At 50.3% G+C, this 19136-nt stretch overlaps 2 protein-coding genes across 8 annotated transcripts in view; one reads left to right on the top strand and one right to left on the bottom strand.

Annotated features, from left to right (window-relative positions):
- Window positions 1–2277, top strand: part of RECQL5 (RecQ like helicase 5) — a 37870-nt gene extending 35593 nt beyond the window's left edge. For 5 of the 7 annotated variants that reach the window (XM_053960561.1, XM_053960567.1, XM_053960563.1 and 2 more), the window contains 3 exons: window positions 249–500; window positions 960–1032; window positions 1111–2277. In XM_053960561.1, the coding sequence (XP_053816536.1) occupies window positions 249–500; window positions 960–1032; window positions 1111–1232 (447 nt within the window). In that variant the 3' untranslated portion in view covers window positions 1233–2277. The remainder of the gene's footprint in view (window positions 1–248; window positions 501–959; window positions 1033–1110) is intronic. The other 2 variants (XM_053960565.1, XM_053960566.1) reach the window with 2 other exon arrangements.
- MYO15B (myosin XVB) overlaps window positions 2266–19136 on the bottom strand; it is a 44628-nt gene continuing 27757 nt past the window's right edge. Inside the window, exons 31-61 of the mRNA XM_053960705.1 lie at window positions 18897–18991; window positions 18097–18318; window positions 17517–17613; window positions 17064–17170; window positions 16810–16825; window positions 16508–16697; window positions 16300–16390; window positions 15554–15761; window positions 14029–14144; window positions 13427–13486; window positions 13114–13189; window positions 12514–12632; window positions 12192–12310; window positions 11646–11787; window positions 11402–11513; window positions 10923–11083; window positions 10549–10661; window positions 10379–10442; window positions 10068–10140; window positions 9631–9707; window positions 9177–9253; window positions 8499–8629; window positions 7467–7561; window positions 7094–7171; window positions 6843–6951; window positions 6370–6518; window positions 5896–6023; window positions 5040–5173; window positions 4331–4464; window positions 3766–3906; window positions 2266–3491 (exon numbers count right to left, since the gene is read on the bottom strand). Coding sequence (XP_053816680.1) covers window positions 3432–3491; window positions 3766–3906; window positions 4331–4464; window positions 5040–5173; window positions 5896–6023; window positions 6370–6518; window positions 6843–6951; window positions 7094–7171; window positions 7467–7561; window positions 8499–8629; window positions 9177–9253; window positions 9631–9707; window positions 10068–10140; window positions 10379–10442; window positions 10549–10661; window positions 10923–11083; window positions 11402–11513; window positions 11646–11787; window positions 12192–12310; window positions 12514–12632; window positions 13114–13189; window positions 13427–13486; window positions 14029–14144; window positions 15554–15761; window positions 16300–16390; window positions 16508–16697; window positions 16810–16825; window positions 17064–17170; window positions 17517–17613; window positions 18097–18318; window positions 18897–18991 — 3494 coding nt within the window. The 3' untranslated portion in view covers window positions 2266–3431. The remainder of the gene's footprint in view (window positions 3492–3765; window positions 3907–4330; window positions 4465–5039; window positions 5174–5895; window positions 6024–6369; window positions 6519–6842; window positions 6952–7093; window positions 7172–7466; window positions 7562–8498; window positions 8630–9176; window positions 9254–9630; window positions 9708–10067; window positions 10141–10378; window positions 10443–10548; window positions 10662–10922; window positions 11084–11401; window positions 11514–11645; window positions 11788–12191; window positions 12311–12513; window positions 12633–13113; window positions 13190–13426; window positions 13487–14028; window positions 14145–15553; window positions 15762–16299; window positions 16391–16507; window positions 16698–16809; window positions 16826–17063; window positions 17171–17516; window positions 17614–18096; window positions 18319–18896; window positions 18992–19136) is intronic.

Below are 19136 nucleotides of genomic sequence, written 5' to 3' on the forward strand. Positions count from 1 at the left end.
CAATATGAGCGCAGGGTAGTTCTAAATGTGGTATTCTTCAAAGGGTTTTTTTCAAAGTCCCTTTGTGTGGGAAGTAGTGTCTGCACAGCAAGTTAAAAGAAGTAACAGAGATTGCTACTGGGTGTTCACTGGAGGCAGAGGCTGCAGGATGCTGCAAAGATTCATGTTCTTGTAAGGTGGTGGCTGCTTGGAAGGGCAGTGCTGCCACAGGAATTGGTAGGTTTGGTTTTCTTCTGTCCCCTCTCCAGGATATGGAAAGTCCTGCAAAAAAGCGTCTCCGGACAGCGGCAAAATCTTCAATTCTGACCCAGCCAGAGGGTAAAAGTGTTGGTCTAACAAAGAAGAAGGTGACTTTTGACTCAAACTTAGAACAGTGTGATAAAGAAGGAAGCAGCAAGACTATACAGCCAGTGACCAAAGGCATATCCCTCAAAGAGACTGCAGACATCGTTGTCAAGTATTTGACCCCATTCTACAAGGGGGGCAAATTTGCTTCCAAGGTAGAGTATAGCTCAAGGCCCTCTTTAGCAGAAGGAGAATTCATTTCTCTAGGGATCTAGGGCTAGAGAAGGGGGAGATGATCTGGATCCCACCTTTTATTTATGTGCTGTTTAAGTGACTCCAAGTGCAGTAACTCCCACAAAAGGGTTGGTGTCTGTTGGTTCCACACTTGCTTGTGATTGTTCATATTTTCACATTAAACCCTGGCATGTTTTTAACTCCCACCTGTGAAGTAGGAACAGCTCAAGTTTGGTGCTGGTGTAGTTTCCTTGCTGTGCCCTGCAAGGCAGGATGTGTGTGCCTGGGTTTCTCCAGCACTGCAGGGCCAGCTGTGTGTGTTCAGTCTAGGAGTGGTTTGTGCTACAGCCAGCCTGTGCTAAGGGCACGACAAACTTGGAAACAGACTGGTGAGGTAACAGGTGGCTGCTTTCTGCTCTTTGTCTTCCCCAATGCTGCAGGATCTCTTCAAGGGCTTTGCCAGGCACCTGTCTCACTTACTGACCCAGGAGCAGAGCCCTGCCCGCAAGACAGGTGTGTCTGGTGTGATTGCAATGCCAGATGAGTTCATGGCTTTAGAGGGGGCAGATGTCTTAAGTAGCAACTCAAAAGATGGTGTTTCCTCTCTTGCAGTGAAGGAGGAAGCACAGAGACTCATCAAGGAGTTTTTCAAAACAAGGCTCAGGTGTGAGAGTGAGGCAGACTGGGAGGAGCTGCAGAGCTTAGAGAGCTGATCCCTGCTGCTTGTTGGCTCTTCCTTCCTGCAGCAGCACTACCAAGGGATGTGGAAGAACTCAGCCATGGAAGGTTTTATGAGACTGCAGAAATGACATTTATTTTTCTTTTCCCCACTGCATTTTTGCTCACCTCTGTCCTTAGTGACACAAATTCCCAGGGAACCAGTTTTTGTGAACTCATGGTGAGTTTCCCCAATAAGTGGGGTGCTGAAACCCTCAAGGACCAAGAGGTGTGAAGTTGTACCTGCTGTGTTTGTTAGGGTCTGCTGCCTTGGATGTTCTGCACTGTCTCCAACCTCTACTACCTACAGCAGTCTGGGCAGGGCTCAGACTTTCCAGCTGGGACTCTGCTTTGGGATGGCACCTTGCTTTCTAAATGGCTCCTCCCCTTGCTCCCCATCTCCCTGTCTCTTATTTCAGTGTCACCAATATGCTACAAGTTCTCATGCTTTGCTCAGGGCTGCCAGTGACAAACTCAGTGTTTGAGTTCCTAGATGGAGTATTTTCGTTTGAAGGGCAGGGGAGGAGCATTTTGTAATTACCATGGAGGCAGTGCTTGCTTTCTAAAGGAGGAGAAACTCAGATTATTTTTCTTTTAATGTGAACTTCTTTAACTTTGTCCAGTTCTGTCTGCCCTTTAATTTAAGTGGTGATACTCCTTCATTATTAACCCCTGCAATACTTCCAGCCTTTGCTTGTAATCCCTAAAGCCATATTTGCTCCCTGTGCCTCACCAAAAGTCTGCAGTACAGGGGGCAGTGCTGCTGTGACCCTCAAATTGACACTGGGTACCTCTGCTGCTATGTTTATATGGAACCTGAACCTGATTCACTGGCACGAGTCCTTTCTGTTGGATTTTTGTTGGGTTCTGCCTCTATTCCATACCTACAGGGGCTGGTGGCCGCAGGCTCTAGTGCTGCCAGAGGAACGTGCAGCCCAGAGGCTGCCCAGAGGTTTGGATCACTGCATTCCACCGATGTATTTTTTTAAATGTTCTGAAGGGTATATGCAGGACTGACAATAAAGCAATGTTACAACTGCTGTGGATTGTTCCTGGAAGCTTTTTCTTACCACTCAGTCACTCCAGAGGCCAGAGGTACATTAAGCAGCACTCAAAGAGAAGCACCTGCCAGAGAAAATGCTGTAGTTCCCACTGGCATCAGCTCACCAGCAAAAGTCTAACTGTGCATCAGGGCTTGCAGTGAGCACCCTCAGATATATCCCCCTTCCCTGCCAACAGTGACAACATTTTACTCAAGCTTTGCCCATTACCTGCAGCTAAGTTTTCCCAGGTTAGATGTAAGATCTAGCATATCATACCTTCAGAACATCTCTGTGATTATTTTATTGCAATTTCCTAAAGGGCAGTTACTCCTCAGGTCATTAGGAGAGCTGTGGCAGTAAAAATAAATGAAATATTTTTGTACAACCCAAAACACTTCAGTATAATACAAGTTCTGTTTGAAGAAGCTTCTTCCATGGGCTTGGAGCCATCATTGAAGTCTGACAGCTGCATGGCCATGACTGACTTCTTTATAGTAGAGGGAAGCATATGCATATAATTATGTCAGTGGGAAATTAATTAACAATAAACTTCCTTACCACTGCAGCTCAATCTGTGCCCCAGCATACGTGTTAATTGTATGATTAACACTGATCTGCTTTTCAATTAGGATGCTTTCTACAAACTGCTTCACAGATCCTGCAACAGGACCTCTGCATATCAATTCAGAAACAAATCTGGCTCCTGGAAAACACCAGCAGCCCATGCAGGCACTGCACAGCCTCAGCTGGGCATTGGGATACACAAATCTCTAGCAAGCACCAGGCTTTGCTCGTGGTAATGAATTCAAAACAGAAAGGAGGAGTTGCACAGTGCAAAGCTTGAAGGCAAATGCTTGCTTTGGGTCAGCTGCTCATTGTTGGAACGGGCTGTGGTGTGGAGAGGCCCTTGGGGTTTGTTTAGCCACAGCATGGATTGTTTCAAGGAAGTGCTTGAGGGCTGAATGGCAGGTCACGAGGGTTATGGTCACTCCATCAACAAACGCTGTGGTGGTATTCTTAGAAAGCAGCTGGCTGAGGTCATGGGTGTCTTCTGGAAGAGTTCTCTCCCAAAGACAGGTCAGGGAGCACTGACCAAGTTCAGAGAAGGGGAAACAGTGCTGTTTTCCTTAGCCATTCTCCTCCTTTGAGGCTCTAGGAGTGCAGCTCTGTTTTATCCAGCATGACAACAATCGTGTGGTACAGTTCTTTGGCCTGTCAAAACACAAACCAGCATCAATCACTCTTTACCCCAGAAAGAGCTGCTTCCCCTAATTAAATATCCCCATAAATCACTTCCTATAATTAAATATCAGCCATGTGCTGGGACCAAGCTGCACTTCAGAGCCTGGAAATGCAGAGTCCCCTCCTCCTTTAGGACACGAGAGAGGAGCAGCAGCACCATCCCTCAGCAGGGATGGTAAGCAGGAGGCTCAGCTGGGCAGGAGAGGGCAGTTTGGAGGAAGATGCAGGTCCAGGCTGATCTCACCTGTGACAGTTCCACCCACAGGGCCCCGGGGTTGCCAGGGGAGCCATAGTGGAGCTCCAGGCCGGGAAGGCCCCCGTCGGAGATGGGCCTCAGGGTGCGCATCTTCTGCAGCTCCTTCAGGGGAATGACCCAGGACACGGCCTGCGAGAGGGAAAATCCACCAGCTACTCTCAGGAGCAGTCCCTAAAGTGAAACCATCTGATGATTCTCACCACAAGTCACCTCAAGTGCCTGTGGAAAGCTGAAGGAAGGTCTGGCACGCAGGGTGGTGTCTGCAGGATACAGGGCAGGCTCTGGCTGCCCAGCACAGCCCTGGAATTCCCACAGGACTGGGACAAACAGGAATGGGTTCTACATTTAGTTTTACTGTGGATTGTGCTTGCTAGCATAAACACTGGACTTACAAAAGAGCCCATGGCAATAATGCCTGTTGTACACTCTCTTACTTTGGGCCAGTGCTGTTGTCAGAGTGGCTGTGATGCAGGGAATTCCACCCTCTTCCTTCACGAGTTCTTCTGAAGTCACAGATAGTATCTGACAGATCAGGGGGAACTGTCTGGCATACCTGGGTGGTGCCATCCACCACAATGATCTCCTCCTTGTTCACACCAAAGAAACAGGGCACAGGGATCATGTTATCGCTGATTCTCTCCACTATGAAGATGGTGTAGCCAAAGAAAGGCAATTTCATCACGTCCTCTAGAAGAGAGCAAAAAGTGGCCTGAGGGCAGCAGCTTTCAGCCAGCAATTTACTGCACCAGCCTGGGGTGGTCAAAGCTGCCAGTGTTCCCAAGATTTTCTACGTTAAGAAGTAACATTGACAACGTCTGCCTCCCTCCCTGGCTTCTGAGGCTCAATTCTCAGTTGCCTGAGTGGATGTCCTGTCCTTTTCTGACTGGAAAACAGACATGCAGCCAGAATATCAATTAAACCACAGCTTGTACAGAGCTCTGAAAATCCACTGCAGACTCCAACAAGAGATGGAACTTCTACCATGATCACCATGCTTGGTGGTGATCTGCACTTCCCAAGCTCCTTCCATCCACACGCTCCATTTCCTCTCCTGAAACACCAACTGCCCCCGTCACACTGCATGTGGTACCTCCAAAGATCTAATCCACAGTGAGGAGCTGTCAGGGAATTCCATTCTCATGGCTCATTCCAGGCTCCAAGAATCATCAACAATCTCATAAATTGTCCCAAAAGTGCATTCAGAGCAGCTTCCAGAAGCTGAAACAGCATAGAAACTGAACCAGATCTGGATGTCTCCTCACCTATGAACTGGATTTTTGCATCCCGTGGCTGGAGGGGCTGCCTCGTTCTCAGCAGTGTGGCCACGTGGTTGTGCAGAGCCTTGGGGCTGATGGAGGACTGCAGGGTCTTTGGAGTGTACTCCTTCAGCTCTTCCCTGTGCCAAAAACCAGATTCTAATTCACCCCCTGCCCAGCTAAAATCAAACATCAGCCAGGGGATTAAGAGGAGGGATGGGGCAACAATTTTCCATTGTATATCTGGGAACAAGGATGAAGGGGGAGAGGAAGAGCACAACAGGTGATGCTTGCGTTGGATAAGGTGGAAGGAACCATCAGAGACAGTGAGACCACCCTTGTCCACAGAAAATTCAGCTGTGCACCAGTGCATGGAGAGAAATCCCTCCTTTCTGGAGGCAGCAAGAGCTCTTCAGTGACCAGCAGGGTTGTGCCATTTCCCTGCTGCTGGTGCTTTAATTGCATCTGATGGAGGCATTACCTCAACTCCAAGTCAAAGTGCATAAGGAAAGGAAGGAGTGGCAAAGTACAGCTTGGAACTGCAGGACTGAAGATTTCCAGTATCCAGGGACAATTTTGTTCCCATTGGGCATCTCACTACAGATTTCAGGTGTCCAGGGTTGAAACTTCTGACACTTGTGAGGGAGAATAAAGGCTTAACACAAACCATGAGCTCATGCCCTTCCTTCTTGGTGTTACAAATCCGTGGCAATCAAATGAAATGACCATGGCACCCTCGTGACCCTCTGTGTCTCCAGAACTGGACATTTCTTAATTATTCAGAGAGGACTTCAGGTACCTGCCCCTAACCCCTGTGGTGCCTATGGCCATCACAGAGAGATCCCCTCTGCCACAGACATACCTGGAGGGAGCAGATTTCTGCTGCTCCACTTTGGCCCAGTGCTGGAGCATTGCCAAAAGGCCCACCTGCATCTCCATTTCTTTACTCTGATTCAGCAGGATCCTCCCATTCAGGTAATCCCACAGCACCTGAGGGACAGCAGAGCAAAGAGGCCTTTGTTAAACCTGCCAGAGGGTAGAGGCAAGTCTGGGCAGTGCCAGGCTGCACAGACCCACGTCCTGCCTTGCTGATAATGCAAAACAAAGGCTGAGCTCAGGAAGAGCCTGGGGAGCTGCACAAGGTGTGGAACAGCACTGCTCCAGGCTAAGGCCACAGGCACAGAGCCTTCCTGGCATCCATAGCTTTAGTGTTTAGTCACTCCCACAAACAGCACACAAAGCCTATCAGCACTCCTGCTTTTTCAGCCCCCTTGGGATTCCTGTTGGCTGGGACACTACATCTGCCCCTGCTAGGGAGGGTCCTGCCCTTGCTTACCTGTCCATAATGGACATCTGTATAAACTTGGTTGTCAAAGTGCAGAGGTGTCCTCCAGATGAGTCTGCGTAAGGTCACAGTGACCAGCTTGTCCTCCAGCAGGTAATCATGGAGATACTCCTCCAGTTTTATTGGCCTCACCATTTTATCTACATGACACAGAGAGAGGGTCATCCATCCTTCTTGGCGGAGAGGCTGGCACAGGAGCCTTCCTGCACACCTCAGTTCCACCTTGCCCTGAGACTCCAACCATCAGCCATTCCAAAGGGACACAGAACCCCACATCTCTTTCAGGAACAAGCTACACAGCCCCTGAGAAGGATCAATCCTTAACCATAATACAGAGGGAAACTGCTTAAGAGGACCCTCCTAGGAGGCAGCAAGGGTGGAGGAACTATTCCAAGCAGGAGCTGTGATGCTCCCTTTTGCAGAGGCTGCCGAAAGAGAGAAGCTCCATGCTGGTCTCTACTTGCCAAGATTTTTGTCGTCACTCCTGATAGCAAAGAGAACAAAATCCTGTATCTCTTGCTGTTCACCTATTCCCATCTGCTCACAGATCTCCTGCAAGAGCTCCTTGGCCACCTGAAGCAAGGAAAGAAGGAATTAATACCCTGACCAGGCAAGCCCAAGAGCAGATAGATACATTACTCCTTGTCAGATAAGGGATTTCGCTGGTGTGGCTCAGAGTCCAGACCAATGAAGGAATTCACAGCTGGAAACTCACAGTGAATGTCCTGATCCTGGTGAGGTACTCCATGCCTCCAGGCATCAGCACAACCAGCCGGCGGGCACCGTGTCCCTTCTGCAAAGGACAATGTTCAGGCAGCAAGACATGCAGGGTCCCATCAGCCCCACATGTTTGTCCCCCTTCTTCCTCATCCCTGCTGCCACTGCTTGTCCACAGCACCTGCCTCTTCCTTGCCCACTCCATGGCACTGCACTTCCCAAGCTCCTTCCATCCACATGCTCCATTTCCTCTCCTGAAACACCAACTGCCCCTGTCACACTGCATGTTCACCTATTCCCATCTGCATCCTCCAAAGCCTCTTCCCTGTCCCCCTTCCCAGCATCCACCCCACTTCCCTGCCCCTCCATACCAGCAGTGCCTCCATCTCCACAGGGAAAGGGAGGTGCCGACGGCCCCCGTACAGGAAGTTTTTGCGCAGGTTGCTCTGGCAAATCTTGGCTATATCTGCAGGAAAAGGAAAAAGCTCCATGTGCTGAGCCAAACAGAGAACTAAACATGGTGTCCTGTGGTGTTGGGTCATCCTGGCTGAGTTGAATTTAACCCCTTGTCTTAGGTTGCGAGATGTGGCTGGCTGTGTGTATTCTATTCCCATCTGTCAGAGGTGAGGCAGTTCTCTGCTGTTCTTTGGGCAGTTTGCTTTATCTCTCCCACACCCAACCCTCCCTCCAGGTGATCTCTTCTGTTCATGGCCACTGAGTGTCCCTGCATGGCTGAGAAAATTCCATCATCCCATGGGGAGATGCTGCGCCCAGGGGAGGAGCCAAGCGTTCCTACCTGGATACAATCTGAGGCTTTGGGACACCACAGCAGCCTTTGCCCACTGTATTCCCAGAGGAGCAGCTTTCTGCCCCACTGCATTCCCAGAGGAAGCCCAGGCCCCTCTCCAGCAGCCCTGGAGCTTCAGAGGAAAACTCCAGCCTTGTCCAGGATCCCTGCTCCAGCAGAAGCACAGCTGGCACTGCAGGAGGGCTGAGCCCCCATGGAATGGCACTGCTGCCACCACCCTGACCCACAGCCTGCCACGGCCTGCTCTGACTCTGGCAGTGTTGTTCTGTATTACTGCATTTCTATTTTCTTTCCTAATAAAGAACTGTTATTCCTATTCCCATATCTTTGCCTGAGAGCCCCTTAATTTCAAAATTATAACAATTTGGAGGGAGGGGGGTTACATTTTCCATTTCAAGGGAGGCTCCTGCCTTCCTTAGCAGACACCTGTCTTTTCAAACTAAGACACCCCTGGTCACTGCTAGGAGAGCAAAGAGACTTGACTTCACCTCCCACCCTGCCAGGACACATCCAAACATGACAGTGTCTGGGACAGAGGAACAACAGGATGGGGAGATTAGATCTGGAATATTTGCTTTACAGGACACAGTCTTACCGTGGTGGGTGCTGGATGGATCACTGCTGGCCAGCTGCAGGAACTTGGTGGCATAGGGCATCAAGATTTTGGAAGGCAGGAAGTACCCAGTGAGCAGGTTTAGGAGCAACCAGCCCCGCAGCTCGCTCTCCCTGTGGATCAGAAAGGACTTGGGACAAGAAAATTCCTGCTCTGAGCAGCTCAAAGTGAGCTTGTGCCCTTCTGAACACCTCTGGCAGTTGGCAGAAAAGGAGGTGTCAGCCCTTGGTCAGAGGTTTCTTGTGCTGAGTAAGAGATTGATTCAGTTATTCCAACAGCAAGCAAAGAAAGGGAACAATCAAGGCCACCTCCCAGGGCAGTGTGGGGCCAAGCCAGTCCTTGACTGGTGCTTATCAATTCCCCAAGGCTGAGAGGAGGAAATCAGGACTCTGAGCAGCACCTGACCAGGAGCCACCAGGAACGTTTACTGTGCCCAGATAGATCAGCAGCCAGAAATACAGGGAAAAATATCTACTAAAGTGAAAATGCCAGCCCCAGTGGCTGGCAAATTTCCTGAGTGCTCAGCAGGAGCTTCAGCACTGGAGCAGCTGGGGACAACCCACCGTGAGGGGATACCCTCTCCCCTGGCCCTGGTGTCCCTGCAGCAGATGGTTCCTCTCCAGCTGTGCACACACAGGAGCTGGCAGTGCTGGTACTCACTGCTGAGGGTTGTGTGTGACCTGTTTGATGACCTGGCAGTAGATCTCATCATGCAAATTCTCCTTCTCCTTGCACAGCTGCATCCAGAGAGGAGAAAACAGCATCAGAGAGAGGATGAGAGCATCAGAGATGTCCCCAGGTCATCTTTGTGCCCTTCCTCTCCCAGCTTCAGAGCTCTGCCAGTTTGGCTTAAAGTTTGGGCTTTGCAGCCTTCTGATCCCTAGTGCTATTTAGGCTCAAAGGAAGGGAGAGCAGAGGCAGGTTGTGCTCTCATCCAGACAGCGATATCCAGGGAAACCATTTACATGCAAACCCTCCCCACAATCTATTTCATCTCCCTTCCTCATGTAGGAGGTTCTATTATGGCTCTCCCTGCTCTTTTCCTTCCCAGCAAGGTCTTGGCCCTCCATTCCCATTGGTGCTTCTGCACTTTTTCCAGGGGAAGCTCACAAACCTGAAGGATTTCATAGATGCATTGGACCTCAGCCTGGTGCTTGTGTTTTGGCCGATCTCCCATGAACCTCATCAGCGCTGCAAGGCAAAGCCTGGCCTTTAGTCTGAGATGGGGTGGTTCTGCCATGGGGCTGGCAGTGGGCAAGCAAATATCCTGAAAACTTCTCTGCTGTTACAAGGCTTGCACTGGACATGTGGAGTCAGCCCAAAGCCCAGGCAGAGTGTTCTGGGACACTTACCACTCAAGGCAAAGTCCCTTTTGCTGGAAGCTTTCAGCAAGCACAAAGGGGCTTATGAACTGCAGAAATGCCTTCCTGCCTTCCCAGAACTGCAGAAGGGGCCCTCCATTCCCACTGAGCCCCACAATGTCTGTGTGTGCCCACCCTGGCCACCCCACTCCCCCCCTTCTGCTGTGCTGTGTCCCAGGGAGGTCCTTACTCTGGAAGTTCCTTGTAGCCAGCTCATTCAGCTCACTGTCAGAGTACCGGAGCAAAGACGCCTGGATTGGGACCTACAGGGCCAGAACACAGGGATAGACCAGGGCTGTGGCTCACACAGAGCTGTGCTCTGCAGGCTGCACCAGACATTGAGCTGCCAGGATCCCACAGGCAGCACTGAAGAGTAGGAGACGCCTAAACTTGTCCAGAGACTGCAGCCAAGGATCTGTTCTTTGGCCATGTGGGGACACAGCCAGAGGCAGTGCTGGAGCTGGGATTCTGGCTGTGGCCAGGGGGAGAGGCTGAGCTCACCTTGGTGTGCCGCACCAGGTCAGCCACATTCTTCTTCTCAACAGGCGTCCCCTTCAGGCCCTGCCTAGACAGAGGAGAGGGAACATGCAGTCCAAGAAATACCCCCAGAAACAGCCTGGTGTGGGTCAGGCTACCCAGGTCCTGTTTGGGAAGGAGCACAGGCTACTCACATGGACTGAGCCTCTCGGAAGTAGCTGGTGGCAAAGTCAGTCATGGTGTAATGGTCACCAGCAGGGACTAACATGGTGCTGGTGGCTTCTGGTGTCAGGCTAAGGACAGAACTCTGCAGGAACACCACCAAACCCACCCTAAAACATTAGCTGAGGAACTGCAGAGTGTATTCTCAGCTGCCAGGCCTCATCTGTGTGTGGTGCCTCCCCTCCAACACTGTGATGGCTTTGAGTGTCTCATCTGCAAAGACTAAGCACTCATCATCTTCCCTCTGCCCTCAGATGTCAGACACTACCAGAGACATGGACCCACCCTGGCAGCTCCCACAGAACCCAGCCATGTCCCCTGGGTGTCCTCCCCAAGGACTGCTCACCTCCCTGCTGGTGTTTCTGCTCTCTGGGGAAGCTCTCATGCTCTTCCTCTGCTCTCCCCGTCTGTCCATGCTGGTGGTGAGGTAGTCAATGGCAGGAGCCAGCTGCACCAGGCTGGTGGGGAAGAGACCACAGCGGCCACCGGTGGAGCCAAACTGCCACCCTGGAAAAGCAACAGAGAAAGGGTCAGGAGCCAGGGCAGCTGCCAAGAGAAACGAGCACTGAAGCTCTCTGCTGGTGAAGGAGAGCACCAGACTCACCAAGTTTTCCTGTATCCTAAGGAAACATATATATATATATATATATGTAGATATAGATATATAAAACATATATTCCTATAACTGAGGCAACTGGGACAAGGCTTGTCTGGCAGAGCTGGAGGCTGATGATGCCAGCCTACCCTATATTCCTCTGGTTCTGGGCACCATGGGTCCAGCAGGCCCTTGATCCTCGTCCTGCCAATCCCAACACACCCCCTCACCTGGCTCCACGCCCTGCATGGGCAGCAGCTCGATGAGGTCGCCCTTCTTGAAGCTGAGCAGGCTCTTGTCATCCACGATGTAGCTGCGCAGAGCCACGACATAGTTGGTGTCCTGGGGAAAGGCCACGGCCAGGTCAGATCTCGTCCCAAGGATATGAAGGGCTCGGATCATGTCATCCCACGGACACTCTGAGTTTCATCTGGGAAACCACCTTCATTCCTTACTGCACACCAGCTGCCTCACCTGCCTCAGCTCCTGCATGAAGAGTTCCACCATGGCTTTGATGCATGGAGCCTTCGGAGAGTGCAGGATGAGCTGCTCTGTTTTCAGGGAGAACTCCAGGGAATTGCTGCCTTTCATCTCCACTGACAGTATATCTGCAAAGCTGGGAACACAAGCCAGCGTGCTCAGGCTCCTTCTGCCAGAGCTTGGAATGCAGAACATGGGGATGGGAGCCCATTCTAAGGACTGGGAATGGAGACATCCCTCAACATTCTCCATGTTGGCCTTCCTCCAGCTGCTCATGGCTTTCACCCTGAGGAGCTCCCTGTGATGACACACGGAGCTGATTCACCCCCAGCGCTCACTTGTTGTAAGCAAAGCTCAAGGTAGGAAGGAAAAGGAAAAGCCAGAGTCATTAAAAGGAGGGTCAGTGAGTCACAGCTGGCCTAGGATAATCCTAGAGAGCACAGCACAACTCGGAATTTTCAGCTCCCTCATTCAGTTTGCCTCCAACAACCTGCCAGACACAGACTGTCCTCCTGCAGCAGCCAGGGCCCTTTTGCTCACCAGTAGCTGCATAGGATCTTGAGGTGCTCGGGATGGTATCCAGCTGCTTTCTCCACCTTCAGCAGCCTCATGCCCCGGTGAGAAACACCCAGGATCTGCACATCACTTCCCTTTTCACCCTGTAAGGGAAGTGCAGCACAGAGAACCAAAGGCTCCGTCCCACCTGCACAGGTGGCACCAGGGAAAGGAGATACCACACAAGAGGTGTGAAACCCTGCAGGGTATGGAAGGTACAGAATCACTGCAGTGTGGCCAGGCAGGGGGAGAAAAAGAGTGAACTGGAGCCACAGCTAAGGGGTCTGGTGAGAGAATTAAGACTCACCTGAACTGGGAAAAGGCGGGAGAAATAGTTGGCCCAGTTGTCCCGAGCAGCCACTACAATCCTCTTCTTTATCCCGTCCTCCTGAATGGACTGGGCATTGTTGCCAACTCGGAACTCCACTAGCAGGGTTACAAAACAGTTACTTGCTTAGAAAGACAAAGGTGGTCAAGTCTCCCTCTTCCCAGGGATTCATTCCCAGCAGTCCCTCTGTGTTCACAGCACAGCAAATCACATGCAGAGGGGAAAGGACACTTGCACATACCAGTCTACTACTGGTTTCCATCCCTTCCTCCATGAAGATCATGTCAGAGATGACAGTTGGAATTTGAAACAAATCAAAATCCTATCCTTGGGCTTCAGTTTCCTCTCCCCACAATAAACATTTCAGAACTAAGTTTTTCTGGCTCACAGAAATTTCAGGGCCATTTGGAATAAACAAATATTCCTACACTGCACTCTACAAATCTGCTTTTCTGCTGCGGTGACAAACATTTCTCCTCTACCCTAAGTACTGACTGAAAGGGTTGGAGGTCGTTTTTCATTCCAGACTAGAAGCTGGGATGGGCACAGAGGGGAAGGGGTGATGGGGCTGTTAATTACTCAGCAGGTCTTTCATCTTGCGCTTCTCCTCCCTGGAGATCCGAAAGCTGGACTCAGAGAAGGTGTCACGGATGATCTGCAGAGGAAGGGAACAGAGAGGCTTCCATTGCAAAGGCCACACCTGGCTGTGTTGGAGCATCTGAGGCTGTTAAACTGAGTCTCAGAGAAGAGTGAACAGGGACTGAATGGATCTGGGGAAGAGACCTGCATTGCTCGGGATGGAGAAGTGAAGGTAACTCATGCAATGTAATTATGCAGTGTTTTGTTCCCAGAGAGACAACTGGCCTTGAGCCACACTCACTCCAGTGCTTACCTGTTCACACAGCAAGTTCAGACAATAAGGGTGGCTGAAATTTTCTTTGGGGTAAAACACCTGCAAGAGGAGGGCATTAGTGGTGTTACAGATATTGCAGAAGTAGCTCCCCAGGGATATTTTGCAATCCATATGCCCTGCTGCCAGGGAGGAGTGAGTTCCTCTCCAGGGACAGGTAGGGAGGAGACACTGTGAATGTAAACAGAAGGACCGGGAGTGAAGGACCAAAACCTGAGTCAGACCAAGGGATGTACCCTGGTGAGTTTAACACACTCTCCAATACATGATTTTAAACACATTTGTACTATATTAACAGGAAAGCACCAGGCAACAACAAATTCAGTTCTAGATTTCTCAGTAGTCTACAGAGGGAGGAAAGGACAGGTAGAGAAACTGAGACACAAGTGTCAGTAAGGCAGAGCAGGACTCAGATTCCCCATGACATGATCCCCTGCCTCCAACTCCTGTGTCTGTGATCCCAGAATTATCTTTGTGCTCTTATCTTGCATTGAGTACCTATGGCCAAAAAAACCCATTTTAACTAAAGATGGGACAAGCTCCCCCCGCCCCCCCCCAGACAATCCTCAGCTAAGGAACTGAACCTCTTTGCGCAGAAAAATTTTCCAGGCAGGGTCGACATAGGAAAAGCTGACACTGGTGGTGAGCTTGTACAGCTGGGTCTTGATCCCATCATCACCTGCCACTGTCACAGCAGAGTCTGCATGGGGAGAAAAAGCAGTGAAGATGGGCTGCGAGGGTTACAAGGTCCTTTCCACCCACCAAAGACCTACCAGGAGAAAGGGGACAGTTCCTGATGGAATATTCCAGTCAGGGAATCTCCTGAAGGTCAGTGACCAGCTCATGTGAGCACAAACCAGTCATTCCCAGAATTTCTGGTAGCATTTACACTTCCACTGTCTAGCCACAAAGTTCATTGCTAAGAACAGAAACACTCCAGGCACAGGGAGTGCTCAGCCTCCCACACAGAATACTCCCCCAGTGCTTGAGGTTGAAGGCACAGGTTTCACGTTGTGTCATTATAAACAGGCTGCTAAAGGTTTCAGAGGAACATAAAAGTTCTCCCCTAAGCTTGGAGGCTGCAAGTTTCTGGTTCAGGGCACCCAAAACTAGCACCAGATTGTGTCTCTGCAGATGTGTTAAAGACAGGCTCAGTCTGAAGGCAACTGCTCTAAGTTCTTACTTTATGAGGCAGGAATGTCTTCATTTAAGCACTTCAAACTTTCAAAATTTCAGAGTCCATAGACAAATAATGTAGTAATTCCCATACTTCAGCTGTTTCTGTATCCCTATTCCAAAGCATGAAGGAATTTTTCAGGCTAATCCAGTTACTTTGATTTACTTTCACAGGACTTCCTAAAGAATATTTTTTTTAAGAGAGGAGGAGCTAACAGGGAAATTATTTTATACCAGGGAAGTTGCTGCAGGATGGAGTCCTTCAGTAATGTGTTTGACTGACTGTTCCTTGCAGATTATGAAATGTGATGCTGATGAGAATTTTAAACAGCTTGAAATACATTGGTACAGGTATCCAATGTATAAAATGAATTCAGGCTCACACTGAAATTCAAAGGCAAAACTAAGACTGAATAACACTTCCAAACTACTGATGCTAAGTATTAGCTCTACTTTTTTAAAATGGGCAGCATCCAAACACTCTTTATGTGTCCAAGGTCTCCCAGGCTCAGCCTCCCTCTGAGACACATTCTCTATTCCTGAGCCTGTCTCTAAGATCCCTCCAGAGATTTGTAAGGTGAAAGACCTGACTTCCCATTCCTCCCTGGTCTAAAGCCCACCCACTAATTGCCACTTTGATAATTATGCTGCTGGTAAACAATAAAAGGACTTTTCTATTTTTAGCTGCATTTTTCAGAAGGGAAGAGTTAAGAGCTGGGAAGTGCCACGCTGGTTGCTGGGCCAGGCTGGAACTGCGACATCTCTGATTGCTCACAGATAAGGTTGCACTATCTCCCTGGTCTCACACAGCTCACTCAGTCCCTGGCACACTGCCTGTGCCATGACCTGTGCCATGACTCTCCTGGGCTGATTCCAGCCCCATCCCCTCCCTGCCCTGCCAGCAAATCCCACATGGGTGAAACCAGTACTCACCCTTCCCTGTGGATTCCTGCCTGCCTTGGTCCTCAGGCATTGGTGGGGGAAGAGGGGGAGCATGAGGGGCCTGGGCAGCTGGTGGGGCATCCTCTGGTTTAAAGATGGACAGGAGAGGCAACTGCTTTTCCTTGATAGAGCTGGAAGCTGGGCCTGGCTTGGGCTTGACAGGTGGAGGTGTTTTCTTCTCCTGTGGCACAGGAGATGGCTGCAAGACAGCAAAACATTTGAGCCAGTCCTTCCCTGCATTCCTGGGCTCTGTCCTGACACTGCTGTTCTAAATCATCCTAGGGCAGCAGTCCACCCCTGGAGAAAGATCTATGTGAACAGCCCACCACTGCCTTTAGATCAACACAAAATCTACAAAGAGATGATCAACCAAACCCAGAGGACCAAGTATTTGAGATCAAAACCTCCAGTTTGGAAAGGAAAAAAGGATGTTAACAAGCCAAAGCCTTGGTGCCAAACATGGAGAACATGAGTTGCTTGCTTCCAGATCAGCCTTTAGCATCTCACAATAGGACTTGCTACTCCAGAGCCTTTTCTTCAGGACCTCAGATGACTTTACAGACTGGAACTCAGTCTAGGGTGGGCAGGACCATGGTGTGAGCTCCCAGTTATTTCACAACCCAGCCAGAAATCACATGCTGCTACTGCAGCACCAGGGACATCCCAGCCTGCTGGAAATGGGATGGACAGGCTCTCTCTGCTGAGCTCCTGAAGTAACCAGAGAGCAAAGAACTCACTGATTGCTGAGGTGAGGGGTTCATCATTCCCAGCTTGGCCAGAGCCTCATTTTTGGGGTCGTTCTTCTTTATAAATGGCTTGGTTACTTTCCTGCAAGGGAACAGAGAACAGCATTATGGGGTTTGGGCACAATGGAGCCATGTGGCAGAGCTGAGATAGAGAAACCCCATGTCCCTCTGGCCCACAGAGGGGATCCCACACTCTCACCTGGTGGGCTGGATGGGCTGGGGCTCGGGGGCTGGTCTGCTCTGGTACATTTTGATGATGTTCCTGATCTCACGGCTGGGTGCAGGAAGCTTCTCAGGGCCTGAGGGCTTCACTACAGGCGGCTCCTTCTTTGGTTTTGGTGTCTCCTTCTTTGGCCTTGGCTCAGGAGGTGGCAGAGGGGAAGCAGGAGCTGTTGGGGTGACAGCTTTTATCAACAGACCAGCAAAGACACAGGAGAAATCCCTTTATCTCACTTGACCTTCACTTTCTTTCCCTCTGATGCTGACTGGCAATGGCCTGACATTCCTCTTTCCTCTCCTGTCAAGATGCAGACTCCCAGAAGAATCAGATCCTTTCCTCCTCTGCCTAAATCCTGGCCCAATGTTCCTGGAAAGTTCTTCCTTGTCAACCTGCTTGATTCTCCACTGCATAACATCTTACCTGGCTCTGGTTTAGGGACAGGCTTCACTTCTTTCCTCTTCTCCAGCTCCTCTTTTTCCCTCTTCTCCAGCTCCTCTTTTTCCCTCTTCTCCAGCTCCTCTTTTTCCCTCTTCTCCAGCTCCTCTCTTTTCTCCTCCTCCTCCTCCTCTGTTGGCTGGAGTTTTGCTGGAGGAGTCCAGGTTTTGCTAGGTCTGACTTTCTTCACTCGGATGTGCTGCTCTCCTGTATAGAAAGGGAGACTTGAGCTAGTCAAACCCACACCAAAAACCTGGCACTGATAGCACAGTTCTCACTCTTGCCTCAGTCAGCAAAAACCTCTTTTCTAGAGTGAGGGAGAATGTGGCAGTCACATACACAGAGATTTCTAGAAAACTGGCCCCACAACAGCTCACAATCTGAACTGTAGCTAGCTGAACAAGAACCCCAAACTCCTGTATACATATCACCAGCAGCTCCTGCAGGGATTAGCTGGATTCCAGACAGGGAGACAAGAACACCTGGGCATGCCAGGAAGGCTGCAGAGCAAGGTGTTATGATGAGTGAAATTCCCAAAGTAGCAGATGCTCACCCATCTTCTGGAAGTACTCTTTCTTCTGCTGGAAGGTTTCCCGAGGACAGTCATCATCATCACTGCTGGAGAACTCCTCTTCCATGTAGTCATAATCCTGCAGACAGTGCACAACTTGTTTAGTTAGCACCAGCCAGCAGTACCTCTGCAGTGCTCTTCAGCTCAGGGGTGATTTTGTCTCAAACTGTTCTGATCTAGAACCTCTCCAGATCCAGGAGTGTCCCAATAGGTCAGTTTCTAACACAAGGAACTCTCAGCCAAGCACAGAGAAGGGAGATTATGTTAGAGGCTCAATGTAGCTTGCTGGAAGATAAAGAACTCAGAGTAATTAATTCTCCTGTGGAAAAATTCAGCTTAACTGGAAATGAATTGGCCAGCCTTGCAGCCAAACCTCCACAGAGCAAAAGCCACTGAGGTGTGATCCTTAACGACTCAGCAAGCAGGGTTTGAAAGGTCTCAGTATCATCAGGAAGCATAAAACTCTGCTCTCCTCTCTGCCAAACCACGGCCACACACGGATGGACGCAGAGCAAACACCAGACATGGAATTCAAACCAAATCCACTGTTTGTTTCTCATACCGGCTCTTTTGCCTTAGCTGGTGGCTCTGGAGACCTTGATGGTTTTACAGCAGCCTGGCTGCTGGAAGGTTTCTTGGGTTTTGGGAGAGTGGCTGGGGCTGAGGCTTGTGCTGGGCTTGAGACTCTTGGCCTTGAGTTCTCCAGAGACTTTTGCTGCTTCTGCAGCTCCTGCTGCTGCTGCTGCTGGGAAATGCTCATGGCTTGAAGGGTCATCTGCTGGGCCTGGGGAAGGAATTGCAATGCCCATGAGCTCTAGACTACACAAACTCAGCCATGAGTTACAGGCTGTCCTGTTTTTTCACTGTTAATCAATCCCAGAACATCCACATAGTGCACGGCAAATTTCCCAGTGTGTGGACAAGGCATGTCCAGGGAGTCTTCTCCCACCCGGCCAAGGATGCAGAGCTCCTAACACCCCCAAAGGCTCAGCTGCCAGCCTGGGACTGCCATGTACTCAGAGGGCTTTGCACAGAAAGCAGAACACTGCAGACCTGCATCTGTAGCAAATCCCAGCTTAAAGCCCCATGGGAATTACAGCTGAATCTTCTCAGGGCCTGGTCCTCACTCACTGATGGTGCCTCGGTGTCCCCATAGACACAAAGGGGCAAAAAGAGGGTTCTCAGTTTTGCAGTTTTAAATAATCCCCACTATATAGTGGGGATTAAAATAGAGTTCAGCCCAGCATGTGAGCAGAGAGTGACACAGAGCAGGCCCAAAGAGGAGGAGAGCTGGGCTTCCCCTTCGAAGGCACAAACACCAATGTGTGGCTCTTCCCCAGTTCCTGGGGCCCTTCCACTCACCATGAGCATGGCCTGCTGGTTGATAAAGGCTTGCTGCTGTGCTGCCAACTGGCTGGGATCTACAGCTGGAACCACGGGCTGGGGCATCACCATGGCTGTGGAAGACAACACACACAACTTCAAAATCCTACAGGTGAACATTCCCCACTGAGCCCCTCACCTGACACTGAAATGCACAGGCATCACTGACAGCCCCCTTCCACCCCCTCCCCTCTGCAGTTACAGAAACACCGCTATTAC

The sequence above is a fragment of the Vidua chalybeata genome, chromosome 19, assembly GCF_026979565.1.
Source record: "Vidua chalybeata isolate OUT-0048 chromosome 19, bVidCha1 merged haplotype, whole genome shotgun sequence".
Lineage (NCBI taxonomy): Eukaryota > Metazoa > Chordata > Aves > Passeriformes > Viduidae > Vidua > Vidua chalybeata.